The following is a 16,876-nucleotide window of genomic DNA, read 5'->3' as shown; positions in this document are numbered from 1 at the left end:
AAATGCAATTCTTTCTTAACCTGTGTTATGATTACTTTTGAAGCGACAATTTATCTAACGATATTAGAAGTTATTTTTGAAACAAAAAATCAATTGCTTATTTCACTATGTCCAAGTCATACTTAATTTTACTTTATAATTATAGTAGGTAACGTTATTTAGATTAAAATTTAAAAGCCCTGCTTACTCCACGAATCTTAATTAAATTAAAAAAAACTGTCTAAGGTAACTCACATAGATCACAACATAACAGAGTAACATAACATCAGCTTTTTTATACAGGATATTGGCCTTCCCCGATCTAATAAATCTAATCTGATCTGATTCTAAAAAAATAATCCACAAAAGCACTCTAAAGTGGGATACTAAATTGTAAAATGTGTGTACAATTCTAGCTAGAATTTTGCTAATAAATCAGCGTGAAAGTTATGGAATGACGTGTTTGAAAATTCAAACAAATTTCAAGACCGGAAACAATTAATAAAAAATAATTCTTAAATACAATTATAATTACATAATATTACCAAACAAACTTACCTTTGAAAATCAAATGAAAGAAAATTTTAACATACAAAAAATACACGTAAAAAGATTTAAACGAAAATTTAATAATTAGAAAACACTTTTAGTAAAATAGATTGTGTCCCGTACCAATGAGGTTGTATCGCAGACTAAGCAAGAATACTGAGCTTGAAGCAACTAGTGGAAAGGCTTTCAAGCTTTAATGAAAGCTTTCGCATGCTACGCGGAGCTTTTAGCTTGAAGCTACGCTTTTCCGGGTAGAAGCTCGTGCTGTGTTAACAATCTTAAAAAGCAGCAAATTAGGTCGTTTATTTTTTATGTTTTCGTACAACTGTAATACGTTAATTGGTTTTAATTTTTTTGACAAAAGTAAACAAAACTTTGAAATATGTAGATCTTTATTTACTTAAACTTCTTTTTTGAGTTATAAATCTTTTTTTTTTAACTTAAATATAGAAATCTTATGGAATCAAAAACTATAACATAACAATCAATTTGAACATTTTGGACATGACAGTATCTAGGTATGAAATTGACAAAAAAAAAAAATTAAAATGATTCTTATCTTTTTTTAATGAAAGTTTTTTTTCTGCTATCGATATTATTCTTTAGTTCTTTTTGATGTTAGCTTTTAGTAAAGTAAAAGCAATGCCAGTTCCGTATAAAAGTTTTCTACAAACGAGAGTTTTATTTACTTTGGCTGCATTATTTCGAAGTCGGATATTGCGTAAGTTATGTCACGCAAGTTGAGTTCAAACAAATTGTTTACTCATTATTTTTGATTAAATATTTTGCAAGAATGTCTGCGGAGTTTTGAGATTTTTAGAATACATAATATACACTAGAACATAATTAGTTAGAAATTACCTTTTGTTTAGTTTGAGATTATTTATTTTAAGCCAGCATTTAAATAAGAATCCATCGGAGGGTACGGACATACTCGTTGTTCTTGTTTATTCGAAAGGGCTGCTTTAATAAAGATTATAGTAAAATTATACATACTGCATACTTTGTTGTTAAACATGCTTTTAGTAATGAAATAATATCCCCAATCATGTAAATTTAAATTAAAGATAGTCTTTATCGCGTTAGTATAGAGTTCATTTTCGGATAGGAAGTTCAAAATCTTTGATATTTGTGCACGCAATCCCGTCGTAACAATAATTAATGTAAGAAGGGCATTAGGGGACATTTTTGATGATTACAATAGCGATGGAAGCTATGAAGAAACAAATTGTTTTACATGAAAATGATTTTCAGGACGATTATCTTTTTTGTAGTTTTTTTTTTCATAATTTTTTTTCCTTATAAATTCTTCGTGTTAGGGCTGTAATTCACAAAAGTCTAAGGGTTTAGTTTTAGGTTTCTACATGACGTTAAATAAAACTCCAATAAGTTTTGACGACAATTTATATTTAAAAATAAGCATTTAATTTTAGAAAAATATTAAAAAAGTTTATTTAAATAAAATGTATTTTCGTCGACTCTAAACAACACATATAGCAAAGTGACTATCTGCTAGACTCTATGAGAAGCTTTAACAGTTTTTTTTTAAATATATTTTTATCATCTATAGGTTTATTATTACTGATACTGTAAGAGTGAGAAACCTAAAAAATTAAAAGACTAGAGTGACTAGGATTGATAGAGTTAAAAGAAAGTCAGTTAAGGAAGAGAACTAATCGAAGAATGGGCGTATCTGTCATGTGAAGGGCTTATTATGTATAGAAAATTTAGAAAAGGTTTATTCTACTTGTCCGTATAATGATAATAATAATAGAAAACATTTGATACTTTATCAAAATTAACAATACATTCCAACGAATTTCCTCTTTTTTTGATAACATATTAAGTGTAGAAATGACCATCGTAAATCTTTTTTCTAACACAAAGGATGTTACCAAAAAAATGGAACTAAAAAATCTTTTTTTCATAATAACTAAACCACCTGATTTCGCTTAATCGTTGCCAAAAGTCTAAAATATGTAAGGTTCACGTGATTCCACTGGATTACTATTATGAAAAATTATTTGTCGATTACACCAGACTGATCTGAGATAAAAAGCTGATAATAATATTTCCGTACAATTATAACCTGTTATTTTTAAAATTTTTGCCTTTAGTTATAAAGTATAATAAAAATATTGCTATGATTCGTTTCATTTGAGCTGGATTAAATCATCTAAACAAAATGCATATCTAAAAATATTTGACACAAAGATAATTCAGTCGCAGATAATTTATTGTATAACATAATACTCGATAATTCGAATTAAAGGATTAAATTTTCCGATATGTTAGTTTTCATACATATTTGAATGAAGGCAATTCAAAATATTGTACAATAAACATGCTACGATGTGCTACGTTCGCATGTTAATTTTAAAACTCTACGAATATACAAATATAAAATCACATATATCACTTTTTTGTTTTATTCATGTATTACATAACATGTAATATATAAATAGCCAAAATCCACATTAAATAATATACCAGATGGTTACATTGGTTGGTAAAAGTTTCCACAAATTCTACATACATACCACTTTGAATAGTAGTTAGATATAATAAAGTTAATTTAATTAATATAAATGAAATAGAAACAATACTATATTTATATTTGTAGCAATTACATAGATCAAAATCGAAAAATACTGATTTGATATTTCTTGAAAGACCAATCTTATTAAACCTCGTCAATTGCTAGAGAGTACAATCTTTGGTACATTTATAGTCGAGTGGTAATTCGATGGTAATTCCTCTTCTTGTATCTTCTGTAAACAATAAAAAGTTTAAATGCATAAGTCAACAGATTTAAAGAGAACTTATTGTCTGCAGGTTGTGGTAATGAGACTTCGAGCCCTGATTGTCAGTTTGTTAAATTAGGCACTGCCAATAGCCAGATACATGTATGCACATGCACACGCTATGCAAAATTATTTGAAACAACGATAACAATAAATTAGATCAAGTTGATATAAAAAGAGTTAAAAATGTTCAAATACCTGGTGAGGTGACCCTTTGGGTACATTTTCTGAGACAGCTGAGAGACGTCGCCTGGACATGGCGCTGGCGGACCGGTTCCTCCGCTCTTGCTGGCTGCTGTCACTGGCGCCGCTCTGACGTCGCTTCCTCACTCCTTCCTCACTACTCCTCCTGCCTCCTTCCTCACTACTTGCTGATTTTTTTGCTGCCAGCTTAGCGATCCTCTGCTTCGCCTGTCGCGCGGCATTTTCCCGTATGATCTGGTCGGCACGAAGGCGAAGGATCTGCGCAGCTTCTTTGTGATGTTTCAGTGCCGCGTCTAAATCGCTTCGAGATAGTGCGAATAGATTTGAATAACCCCGCGACCTGGGAATATGTATAAACAATAAATTACTTAATGAGTGTTGAAATAACGAATGATTTCATTGGAGGTAGAATTTCGAGACATCGTGAATAAGTAGTTATATTAAGTTGACTTGTCGTTGTCGTGTATTGTTACCGGACAGTTGCGGTGCGCCGGCGCAAACCGTCGATGCCCAGTAGGCTAATTTCACCAAACACAGATCCTTCGCGCAGTGTCGCCAACACCTCACTTTCATCTTGCGACATCACCTAAATATATGTTGAATTATTAATTAAATACTACGATGATACATTTTTAGATACATTTGCGCAGTAGTAAGGTGGCTAGAAGGTAGTGGTTATACTGACGCAGCACTCGCCGCTCTTGACGATGTACATGTGGTGTCCGACGTCGCCGCGACGCACGAGCAGGTCGCCGGGTAGGCAGGAAACTGGCCGCAACTGCAGCACCAGGTCACGCAGCAGCGAAGCCGAGCAGTCGCGGAACAGCTGCACCTGCGCATACATAACTATATACTTATACGTATAACACATAAGGAATGTCATATATCACATACAACTATAGCAAGTCGGAGTGATAATGTTTATGAATGCATTATGAATGCCCAAAATTTGCCAAAGTATATTTAAATACCTTGCTCAATGTCGACATGTGCACAGCTAGAGCAACATCTCTCTTCATGTTGTACGGTAATGAATTCAATATTTTAGATTCATCTGAAAATATAATTGATCAGTAAGAATTGTAATAATTAGAATTTCCTCAGACATCCCTCTTGTAATGTAGCACTATTATGAGCACTCACCGAAGCACCTCTGTTGGCTCCAAGTGTAGCGGTACCAGCAGGCAACGCGGCGCTGCAGTGCTCTCGGCATGCCCAGCCGCCGCAGATATCGCGCACATCCATCCACAGACTTGCGGTACTCCGTCTGCATAAAGAATTGCATTTCAACAGTTGTAGAGTCACTTACAGGCCATCTTGACTGGGAAAGTACAATGTTACCCTCGCTCTGGTGGCTGTAGCGATGATGTCACGAATCTGTCCTATGAGCAATGCGAACACAAACACGCCCATCAGCCACGCCGCTGTCATGAACAGATATTCCACAGTGTTCTCCGGCTTCGGATTTTTACCTGTTTAATATAAAATCTTCGTAAAGACGAGTTTGACTATCATCATCACAAAATTAAGTGTACGTCCTCACCAATGGAGGTAGCGGTCTTGGTGGCGAAGTAGAAGCACCTGATGTACGCGTTACCAATGTTATCGTAGACCCAACCGTTGCTGGCGAGGCCGATGTAGTCGCTCATCGCATAGTACGCGCACGCGTTCAAATGTATCAGGTAGAAGATGTAGAACAAAGTCTTGCCGATCCTAACCTGAGAGAATCAGTTTTGCTTCATTTCAAAAAGGCTCTTTACCCAAATATAATAACGGAAAAGAAAACAGTTGCGGTTGTTAATCGACAGCAAGAAGTTACAATTGTTTGCAAAGGTAATCCGAGCTGTTATTAAAATTTTAGTGGTTATACGTACTATGTATGGAGAAGATAAAACCCGGTCCATCGCCTGGTGAAACTCCCAGAATGTTTGCAACTTCAGTAGCCTCGGGAGACGAAGTATCACTTTGTGCGTTCCGAAGTAGAAGTACAGTAGGTCCATTGGTAACAGTGAAATTACATCAAACTGAAAAAAATGTAAACATATAAATGCGTTTACTAATAAATCAAGATCAAGACGAAGATAAGTCTTTTTTTGACTACTCGTCGTGGCTGATCGTGTAAAATCTTTGACAAAGAAATTACATCTGTAAGCACAGTTTGTCTTACTTTGTATTGCAGTTTTCTTCTATAATTCCGCCTTGTCTCCACCGGGTCGTCAACCCAGAATCCCTCATGCAGGAACATGAGTCTGGGCTTGACAAAGGCTACGTCCAGTAAGTAGACGACGTCACAGAAATAGTCAGCCATCATCCACAGCAGGGTATTCTTGGCGGTTTGGTAGGGGAAGGTGGCACGCAATGCGATGCACCACGCATTGTAACTGTAGCAGAATGTGACCAGCAGCAGCCAGCTGATGTAGCCACGACCTGGGTGTTAATTACGACTTATGAGTGATTTAGGCGTGATCCAATCAATACAAAATGGTAATGGGCTACTAGAAAAGCTACGAGTCCAACCAATTGGTCGTTTACTTCTAAAATTTATGTTTTTATTGTATTTCTCATTTAGAAGTGAAACCTTCGAAAAAAAGTAAGGAAAGTAAAAAAATTGTCATTACCTATATGATTACTTTGCAAACTCGCTATAAAAAAGTTATATCGTTTCAATTCCTTTAATGGCGTCCCGCGGACAATTAACTAATAACAAAATGTATGATTAACTCACCCTGGGGGTCGATGGGGAGGAAGGGGTCGCAGAATGTGGGCAGGGAGAGACCTTTGCACTTCTTGTACCGACTGGGAGAGGAGGGTACGGGGCTCTGCGGCGTTTCTATTATAGGTACCAATTGTCTATCAGGTGTTGGTCTGTGAAATAAATAAGTTAGAAAAAATTAATGATTACAGCAATATGAATGATAGCAGCAAGGTACTTTAGTTAGATAGTAATTTGATTCATTTGATTCTTTCATAATTGAGGTAAGTAAATGAAAAAACACGATGAAAGCAATGGCGATTCCAAGAAAACTACTAAACAACCAATAGGAACCTAATACAGCCATTTATAGTCAGTATTAGATCCTTCCGTATAGATTTTTATCATGCTTTTACAAATTAACTAACACAATTTATTACAAACCGTTTAAAAGAATTGTCTCTTGATGTTGGTTCCTTAAAGTCTTTGAGCTCTGTGACAGACTCTTTGACATCGTTCTTAGGAATACATTTTGTAGGAGGACTATTGATAAATAGCCTCACTTTTTGTATGGGAAATATTCTGAAAAAAGAAAACCTTATCTTATCTCTTTCCCTATCTTATTTTTATAGTCATAATTTCATTATTATTAACCGTGCATTTTCACTGCCAAAGTCCCTGTATTTCCAAATTTTCATAACATTCTCTTCTATAAAAACAAAGATAACAATATGTTTTCCGGCAGTGTGAACCAACGATTTATTATCTTTCCTTTCAATTCTATCCTACCTTTTATCTCTATATTGTCCTGTGTCCTCTTTAAATTTAGTTTGGTTCTCAACATTTGAAGTTGTTTTCGTTAATCTGTAACAGTAAAATAATAAGTGATTTGTTAACGTCAACACGGATACGTCAACTTTATCTACATGTATGTTGTTTGTAAAAGTATGTTTTACTATAAGTATATCTTAAACATACGTAGTTAAATCACCACTAGTCGGAGAATTCCCTCAAATAATAATGCTTACCAACATCACATGGCCTTGTACCATGAAGCCTTTGGTTAATTAGGAATATATGTTAACTTACTTTTCATGAGTTGGTGTTGTTTCTGGAGTGCACCAGGAGCTGTATGTAGATTTCGATGCAGATTTTAAGACGGGATGAGTCTTCGTCGGCTGCGAAGACGACGGGTGGACCGTGTGCTGGAATTATAGTAGAAAACAACTTGTAATGTTCTTTTGTTTCTACATCTCATGATGTAGAAAATTATTTAAAATTACTGGCGATATTAATAAATGCATAATTAAGCAATTTTATAATCACGAATAATTATTTATATTGGTTCAGGTATACACAAAAATCCTCCTAAATATCTTCGAATTTATGAAATAATTGTACTTTGTTTAGTTTGAGTTAACATTTTTGATTTTCCTTAATATCGCTTGCATTTTAATCAATGCAGATTGGTCAATAGTATGAAGGTAAGGTCGCTATTGTACATTCAACCGCATTCCATTTTTTATTTTTTTCCGATACTAAAGCACACAGGGAATTATCTTTTTTCTGTACATCCACTCTCATGTCCATTATAGCTGGCCGCTTACTTGTTTACCACTGATACTATTAAAAAAACTACTTTAATATTAAGACATACTATTTTGTTTAGTAATGTTTGGACGATGATATCTAGTCCTAACGATACATTTCAATAGCGCAAACAATGGCATTTTATGATCCGTTTTATTGAAGTCGTTAAGTCATATAAGATGGCCAACTCATAACGTTTCCGAATATAATATTCACGGGTATAGATGTTGCAGTCAAATGAAATGTTATTATTATATATTATTATCTGGCTTTAGTACTAATCATATTAAATCTATTCCAATATAAAATTAAAGTTTTATTTGTTTAAATTACAACATTTTTTATGATAGATACTGGCAACCTGATGTAGTTAAAATGACCTTTTTTTAACGTGGGGAAATGTCTTACGCATACTTATCTTTATAGGGGTAAAGATAAGTTATGTCGGGCTTGCACCGACTAAAACCCCACGGTGGTCGCCCACAGCACTAACGAGGAGTCACGGGATCTCCAAATAGGAACGCAACCGCGGCCTCCCAGTGCTTTGCTACGAAAGTAACCCTTCCCTAACAATCTTCTTCCTCCTCGGAGCCCCTCTGTTTGCTTGCTAAAATGACCTACCCATAAACATCTTCCTACGTACCTTTCGAAAATAGAAAGTGTCTCAACATTTTTGTTAAATTGCAAAATTGTGTTATTGTGAAAACCACGTCGCTAAAATGTTTTTCTCATTGACCGTTGTTCAATTCATGATCGATAAAAATATTTTAGTACTACGTGCCGTATTCGGAAAGCATTTAAAATTAATTCAGTATTCAAATCACAATGTGTCCGGTGAGCTGAGGTTAATGTTGCGTCCTCGTCGTACCTGAGACCGTATCGCTCTAAACTCACCTACACATCACAATTACCTTTGTACTCATTTGCATATGGTTTTGTTACCGATAAATTATGAATCTTGTCAATTTATAATCGGACTAGACTTTATAAAGTATCTAAATGGTGAAACGAACGTTACAATTTGACGATTTGATTCTATAGTTTATAGCATTTTTTTCAGTTGACACTTTTCTCTTATTACTGCCGAATTTAACAATAGATTAGTGACATATTGATAACATTACAAGATTCTCGATATGGGATCCTCTGATACCAAAGCATCATCGCCTTCGTATCCACCATTAAGCTTCGTATCACCAAAGCAGCCTGTCAAATTGAAAATATAAACAAAGACCTTGCAAAATGTGCAAAACTCATCATTTCTGTCTACTCTAAAACCCAAGTCACAAGCCTACTATTATATCTTTATATTGGAGTTATCAAATATATTGTGTATCATCCATCATATGTCTACGATGGTATAAATGTATCTTTGGTAAACATAATTACTTAATACTTAAAGGTAGGAGAGGGCGTGGCAAAATATTAACTTTGTTTAGTGCCTGATACGCATTACGCCTGGCCCATGGTTACTAAGTCAAATTTTATTGATGATAAAATGATTGATTGAAAAACAAAGAAATTAAAGTACTGTTGAGGTAGAGTCAGAAACAAACATCAAATGCCACTTTCCGAGTTGTATTATAAATGTCTGTCTTACGGGATTTACAATAAACTATTCTCGACTATTAGTAAACAAAAAAAAAACAAGAATAGGATGACAGATTTTTAAGCGTTCATAAATGTACTTAAGAATATCATAGATTAAAAAACCTGTAGTGTTGAGATAATATTATTTGTTTTTGATAAATTCAAAACCGACAAACAATTTCAATTTTTTTAAACAATAATTATTGAAAATGTATTTATGTTCTTTATATTATTCTGATAAGCAAATTGCAGGAACGTGTTATTAATATAGTGCAAACACAGTCAGTACAACGGATAAAGAAACTATTTTACTTGATGCCATTAGAATACAAATCGCGTGCCAGGAGCCAATTGAGGCGAACTTAGCTAAAACTAGAACTTAATTGCAAACCCACAGTCTTCCAACAATTAGTTTACATTAAATAATAATTACAGACCTTTACGATTGCCACTTCTTTGTTGAAATCACAGAAGTTAAAAGAAATAGTTTTTCTTTAAAAACAACCATAGCAAATGTTAACTAAGAAAAAACGAAATGAATTACTTTTTAAACGGAAGATATTTTTAATATTTTCGATAAACAGACTTAAAAATCGTGTTACAAACTGTTATGAATATTTTACAATAATATAAAAATTCTTCTAAAAAGCAACTAAATAAATGATTAAATTTCAAAGAAATAGAATATTAACGCGAAGACGCTAATAATAATAAAAAAGGTGCAAGTTTTTATTTATAAGGGCGCCCATTAAAAAAAAGTATAAACTTACCACATCAACTTTAATTTCCATGTTCAATGCTAAATTTCATTCTAAATTTAAAAAGATGACAGTTTCAGCCAATCGGCAAAGTATATTTTCCCGCGCGCGTTGTCTATGAACGTCCCCATTCACTGTCCACAACTTACTGGCCGATAAGAAAACTTAAGTCGGCGACACAACGCTCTATGCTCTGTAGATATTTGTATATTGTTTTAAGTAAGGACTGCCGCCAACGCGTAAAAATAGAATACAGATACAGATAAAAATAAGAACTATTTACTAACAAAGTATTTACTAATAACAATGCCTTTATTAACAAATATTAATATTGTTAAAAATATCCGATCGACGAAAGACGAATCAATAGTTTTTATTTATAGATAATATTTATGTATAATAATTGCTGAGTTTATAAAACACAATCTAATAAAAATATGTTCGTGCGATGGAGGCTTGTCCCCTAGAACTTAAAATACTGAAATTGGACACCGTCACCTACAGCATCAGACTAAATGAATAATGGCTTTACTTAATGCATGTCTTCTGCGAGGTTGTGGTATTGCACCGGGCGAGCTAGCCCATTCGTACAACACCAACAAGTTACAAACTCTACCACCATCAACTACTAACTAAATGAAATAAATTCCTTGTTTATTTTTGAAATGGAAATTACTTCTAAAATATTTGTCAATAATAATTCCAAATGTAATGATAAAACGGCCACTATAAGAATAGCGCATTAATATGCCAAAAATTATTTGAGGCGAGTAACATTGGGTCGTGACTGTAACATTATAGTTTTTAACAAATTATAGGCTATTCCACACCAATAAGAAAACGAAAAAACGCATTGTAGGTGTAAAATTATTTAATTAAAAAGCTTTGGAAGATAAAACGTAATACGGTCTGAACGTATTTTTTAATATAGGTTTATGTGATTTTGTACATTAACTAGCTGTGGCCCGCGACTGCGTTCGCGCAGAATTAAAAACAAAACTTAAAAAAATGGCTTATGTGATCTTCCAGACAATGTTCTATATCCATGCCAAATTTCATCCAGATCCGTTGAGCCGTTCTGGAGATACCTTTAAACAAACATACATCCATCCAGCCAACCGAACATTCTCATTTATAATATTAGTAAAATTAATTAATCTTGTGGTTGTCAGCTTGTACAATTATGGATAAAAAAATACGATTCAGAAAAATTATGATTCTCACTCATCTACAGTTTTTCTATGAATATTCAGTCGCATTAATACGTAAGTTAAAGCGTTAAAATAGATTTTTAACCTTTCTTTAAATTACTTCGATCTTAGGTTCAGGATTTAACAAAAAAAATATTTTGAGCTTAGCATTAAGCTTCAAATGGCATCTGTATTGATAAAGTAAATATACATATATATAAACAAAATGTCTTAACAACTTACCCTTCGCATTAACTTGAGCATATCCAGCACCATGATTAATAATACTTGAACAATATTGCTTGAAAACTTATGGTTATTGCAAGCTTTTATTTTTTTGATACACAGTAAAAGCACCAATTAATGTTACTATGCTCAAAATGGAGTTTGAAAATAAATGGATTGTCAACCTTTGGAAAATCGATTCATTCTCTCGTTTTATTTAAAAGTAGACGTATAAATGTTTATATTATATTAGATATATAAAATAGCACGACTATAACTATTTATATTTATCGACACAATTTTCTAGAAACTTCAGTCTATGTGAATCGCAATACAAAATCTGAGCGATATGGCTGCGCTAAAACCTACGTTTTGTAAACACTTCAAGCGCTGAAAGAGGGAGAGGCATGCTTTCAAAATCAATATAAACGCGACGTTGTCATGTTCACAGAACGTTTACGCTGTCTCACTTCCATCGACAAACCAATATGTTCCATTTATTTGGCGAGCGAAGTATAAAATAATAATTTAAATAAATTGTAATTTGAATTTAAAGTATAAAAACTAACGTTATTTATTTTAGAAATAACATCATCAAGTAATTTGTTTTAAAAAAGTGCTTTAACCAAAACGCAACCGTATATTGACATTTAGACAAGGATGGAAGAAAGGATTTATTTTTGTTTTCCTCACAGTTTGCCCAGTTTGCACAGCATGAGATTGACAATTACGTGTTGAATTCAGTTTGATTTCATGAACGAACAGGAGTAAACGTGTTTGTGCCGGTTTGCATTTATTTTCTTTACAAAAAATACAGATAATCAAATCGTGGTTAGGAAAAAGGTAGTAAAACGTCTGTTATGTGAAGTTATAAATTTTAATTATTCTGCTCACAGAGTTATATATACTTTTATCGAGTCCAACATCTCAAATAAATAAGCAATTAAAAATGCCAAGAGGTATGTATTGATGGAACAAGTTAAGTTGATATTTTTAATGGCGTCAGCACATTGATAATTTCAAACGTGTGTTTATACAATGTTTTTAAACTATCGAATAGAAATTTACTAGTTACCACGTTACAGACTTTTGGGTAATGCAGCGAGACGTCTCCTATGAACAATTAATCAAATTTCTTACATTAATCAGAGCTTTACCAGCATTATACAGATTGATGCCGAGACATAATCGTGCTTTGACCTTGAAAACATTTTGGGATACATCTGCTCAAAAGTTGAACGCTGTAAAAGGTGGAGCTTTAAAGAGTGGCTTTGGTTGGTCGCAGGTAAAGGAGTCTTAATTTTTTTCTAATTAAAGCGATATAAAGCACATGAGTGGCTCGAAACAGAAAAATAACATCTTGATTAAAGCATATAAAAAAAATCATTTATTTCACTTATTGCCACATAATATTCTCGATAACTTATTAATTCTTAACAACAACATAACTCACGACCGTAACCAAGAGGGGTAAGCAGAGACATGCACATCGGTTTCGGGTGCTTTTAATAATGCCCTTCTTCATCATTTTAATTTTAATATTAATTATTAATTAATATCTCTTAATTATATGAATTAATATTTTTTAGTATTTGCATTATTTGAGATTACGAATAAAACAAAGGATCGCTGAAATAACATACGAAACTAAAATATGTAAAGTACCAGAAGATGATTATATACCTGTAGCTGAATTAGACAGACTCATTCTCTTATATATGGATGCCAATGATGATGAACAAGAAATTAATTACGTGTTTGATCCCACGGTAAGTGAATATTACTATTTCAAATGTGGTTTTAACCTTTTACTCATTTGGAATCGGTGCAATGGACTCTGCATAATGCGTTTAAATTGAAATGATATCTTTAAACATTGAATTGATTTATAAATAATACTTGACAATAGTTAGTTTTGTTTTATGCTTCATGTTAAAATATTCTTCTTTGATATCTTGGTGTATTTTAAATCGTGGTGTTTTTACGTAGAAGTTGATTTATTTTTTGTTATGTTGGTACATTATGTTAGTCATACAATCAGTACTTTGGTTCGCGACTAGTCGGTAACGAATGAATTAGAACTATTCTAAAGTGTTAGGTTTTCATATTTAAGTGAGAAATAAATCTATTTAAGTATTATTTATCTAATAGAAAAGTCAATATTGGAAATCTTGTACATCGAAGCCAGCTGCAGTGCGCAAACGTCGTCACACCGCTTCTGACATTGTTATCACGAAGCGCAAGAAACGGTCTCCATCGAGCTCCGAAGAGACTAATGATGAAGATGTGAAAGGTAACTTTAATTTAACAGTAACTAGCTTTTACGCGCGACTCCGTCCGCGCGGAATAAAAAAAAATTCCTATGTCCGTCTCCTAGTTCTAAGCTACCTCCCCATCAATTTTCAGCTAAATCAGTTCGACCGATCTTGAGTTATAAGTAGTGTAAATAACACGACTTTCTTTTATATATGTAGATAAATATGACAGCACTTGCTTGCGTTTTTGTAAAATGAATTAAATGTATCCTTCTAGGTTATTAAGTAATTAGTGTTGTACCAAAAGTACTAGAATTACACAATGAATTAATGTAAACAACAATTTGCATCTCATGTACTCATTTTACGGCTAGGTTCGAAACAATGTGAAATAATATTTTTATCTCTCGTCTACATTTTTAATGTTAGATTAGTGAAAAAAAAAACATTTTTTAAAAACCTACAGTTTTAGCTGCGCGTTAGTAGATAAATTAAGCTTCGTACTTACTGAGCGGTTAATGAGCGGCCGACTGGTGACAACGCAGCGGTGGCAACTTACCGTCCCAACAGTCGTAATGGAGTGCTGTATAACATGCAACCGCGATCCGCAAGTGTACATAGCTAACCTCAGTGTAACCGTAACGCTACGAGAAACCGCGAAACCATAGCATCCGTCTTTTCCGAAGTGCCTGAAACTGTTTTTATACAATTTTGACCGCCTCTGACCGCACATTGCCGCTTGATGCGTATGAGTTCTTAGGCTACTCTTTTACATATAAATAGTAAGTATACTTTTCTGATAAGCACATACAAACAGACACATAGAAGCTTCATACACACGAAAATTGCATACATTTTTTTGTACATCATTTTATCTTAGCCGGTACAAGTGCTCATCGTATTCATAAAAGACGCGGCGCCTTTACCAATGCCAGAAATGCGATTAAAAAGTATTATAAACAAAAACCACTAAAAATAGGGGTGTTTCAGATGTTGTGTATGGCCATTACTCAAGGGATGAATGCAGGAAGAGTGAGAAAATATTTTATAGCAGAAAAATAAGTGGTGACAGAATCATTAAGGCAAAACTTGTATTTAATTAAAGGCAATATTCAGATTGCCTATATTTGGCGAGTTTATGTATTAATATGGAAACAAAAGAAAGCTGTCCTTATCTTTAATTTTTATCAACATTTCTGTAATTTTGATTGCGTAATTATCATAAATTCTTATAGCTCCAGATGGTGTGTGCGAGAGCAGGCCTCAACGCAATGCCGATTCAGATGACGTCGAATTTGAAGGTAGCTTTCTGATTATTTTTTTTATTACCTACAGCCTTTAAACTGTTTCTAGAGATTTCAGAAATGGCTGGACTGTTAAGTGACTACTGTAAATAAACTAAATTCTTGATACATGCTGCAAGCATTTGTATAGCGTAGAAGAGGTAGACAAAATGCGATTAGATCGGAAAGTAATATAAGAGAATGGTAGTCTTATACGCAGAAATGTCTCTTTGAAATGTTTTTCCCCATATTTCTTTTACCTTTCTTCACAGCCCCGGCCATACTTCGTCGTTCTCTCTCATTCACTGATATGAGTGATGCGATAAAATATGATCGCAAAATAAAGTTGGAGGTTCAAGCTGAAAGTACGTTTTTTTTTCATTTTATACCATTATGTTTTTTTACAAAGAATTTACCGAACCTAATCTACTCACGGGAAAAATATTTTGAGCAAATCGGGTTAACAATATGTAATCTGAACCTTCTTATGGTATTATTGCTATTCTATAGAAAATTCAATAATCTGTCTCATAGTCAAATATTTTAGCATTTATTAACTTTATTTATTTCAGGAACCAAAAATGACCCGGAGTCTGTTAAAAAACGGGAAATAGATAGAGTAAAGGATATTCGTTTAATCACCCAGACTCTGCGTGCAACTATGTTTGATAGCCGGCGTATTTTGTCGGTTGTGAACACCGTTAGTGAGATTTTGAAGAATAATCCAAGATTTCGAAGAACCATTAGCAAAATTCCAACTATCTTTTAAACATATTGATTGTGGTCTTGGGTTAACAATATACTAGTTGATCCAAGATTGTGAACCTTCTCTATCCTATGGGTCTATCAAGCGCCCTTGCAATAGCTTCTTCCTTCTTCACTTTGTCTTTGTACTTGCCTTTAAATGTATGCTCATAATTTGGATGTTGGCGTTTATATTAAAATCGTAAAATGTTTATTGGTCTTTCATTCTAAATATTCATTTCAGCAAACTCTATTTTAGATTAATAGTAGAGATTAGTGTACTAAATTTATGAGTGTTGTAATACAGTAGTGTTGATCTCGCTTTTACTTTGGAATGAAACGTCATCACCAAAGCTCGCCTTCGCTTTTAAGATGTATGTGTGCCAAAGATTTATTTAAAGCAAAAGACACCAGAACTTATAATAATTTGTTGGAGAAAATAGATGTTGTCTTATCCTATGTATATCCATCTAGTAGCGAACATAGTATATGTAGGATGTGCTGGATGTGTATAGAACGTAGAACGACGTCTACTCTCGTCGGCGGTTTGATTAGTACTGACTGAATATTGGCTCAGTGCTGCCATTACTACGCACCCGAGTCAGTCTGGCCAACATTGCCGCACACAGCGACGATTATATTATTCTCTTTGATATCTTATAATTTGTGAAGTTTACCACCAAGAATGAGCTTGTACATTGAACTGAAAAGAAATTAAGACTCTCAATCTAAGGGTACGCCCTCGTAGTATTTTACTGTATTTTTAGCCGACTTCAAAAAGAAGGAGGTTATAATATACATATATTCTATTGATGTCTTTGGGCTTTAAGTAGGTTAAAATAGTTTACGGCCGTGTTCAAACTAAAAATATTGTCCGTCGACTGTGAGCATTTTCAATGAATATTTTTTTATTGACACCGAACCGACGCTGCACAATTATTAAGGCGCGGCGTAGTCGCTGATTTAAAATCCAATGTGATTTCACATGCTGAAAATGAACTTGCTCAAGGTCG

At 33.6% G+C, this 16,876-nt stretch overlaps 2 protein-coding genes across 4 annotated transcripts; one reads left to right on the top strand and one right to left on the bottom strand.

The window, feature by feature from the left end:
* Positions 1-3,221: 3,221 nt before the first annotated feature.
* LOC106718820 (cyclic nucleotide-gated cation channel beta-3) lies at positions 3,222-11,774 on the bottom strand. Its single transcript, XM_014513008.2, has 15 exons — positions 11,600-11,774; positions 7,318-7,433; positions 7,018-7,092; positions 6,673-6,810; positions 6,262-6,401; positions 5,704-5,963; positions 5,411-5,560; positions 5,080-5,254; positions 4,878-5,008; positions 4,680-4,803; positions 4,508-4,590; positions 4,222-4,368; positions 4,010-4,122; positions 3,531-3,876; positions 3,222-3,299 (listed from the first exon to the last, which is right to left on the bottom strand). Exons 1-15 carry the CDS (start codon positions 11,630-11,632, stop codon positions 3,222-3,224), a joined length of 2,109 nt encoding a protein of 702 aa, XP_014368494.2. The 5' UTR covers positions 11,633-11,774.
* Positions 11,775-12,330: 556 nt separating this feature from the next.
* Positions 12,331-16,621, top strand: LOC106718828. Of its 3 annotated transcripts, none has more exons than XM_014513019.2 (7): positions 12,331-12,540; positions 12,752-12,866; positions 13,171-13,350; positions 13,733-13,874; positions 15,072-15,137; positions 15,392-15,484; positions 15,692-16,621. In XM_014513019.2, the coding sequence occupies exons 2-7, from the start codon at positions 12,756-12,758 to the stop codon at positions 15,886-15,888; spliced, it is 789 nt and encodes a 262-aa protein (XP_014368505.2). In that variant the 5' UTR covers positions 12,331-12,540; positions 12,752-12,755; the 3' UTR covers positions 15,889-16,621. The 3 variants fall into 3 exon arrangements, with proteins under 3 accessions (XP_014368505.2, XP_014368504.2, XP_014368502.2); XM_014513018.2 differs by having other exon boundaries at positions 12,742-12,866; XM_014513016.2 differs by having other exon boundaries at positions 12,667-12,866.
* Positions 16,622-16,876: the final 255 nt, after the last annotated feature.

Source organism: Papilio machaon, chromosome 1 (assembly GCF_912999745.1).
Source record: "Papilio machaon chromosome 1, ilPapMach1.1, whole genome shotgun sequence".
Taxonomy (NCBI): domain Eukaryota; kingdom Metazoa; phylum Arthropoda; class Insecta; order Lepidoptera; family Papilionidae; genus Papilio; species Papilio machaon.
This window is presented reverse-complemented; position numbering and strand designations above follow the sequence as displayed.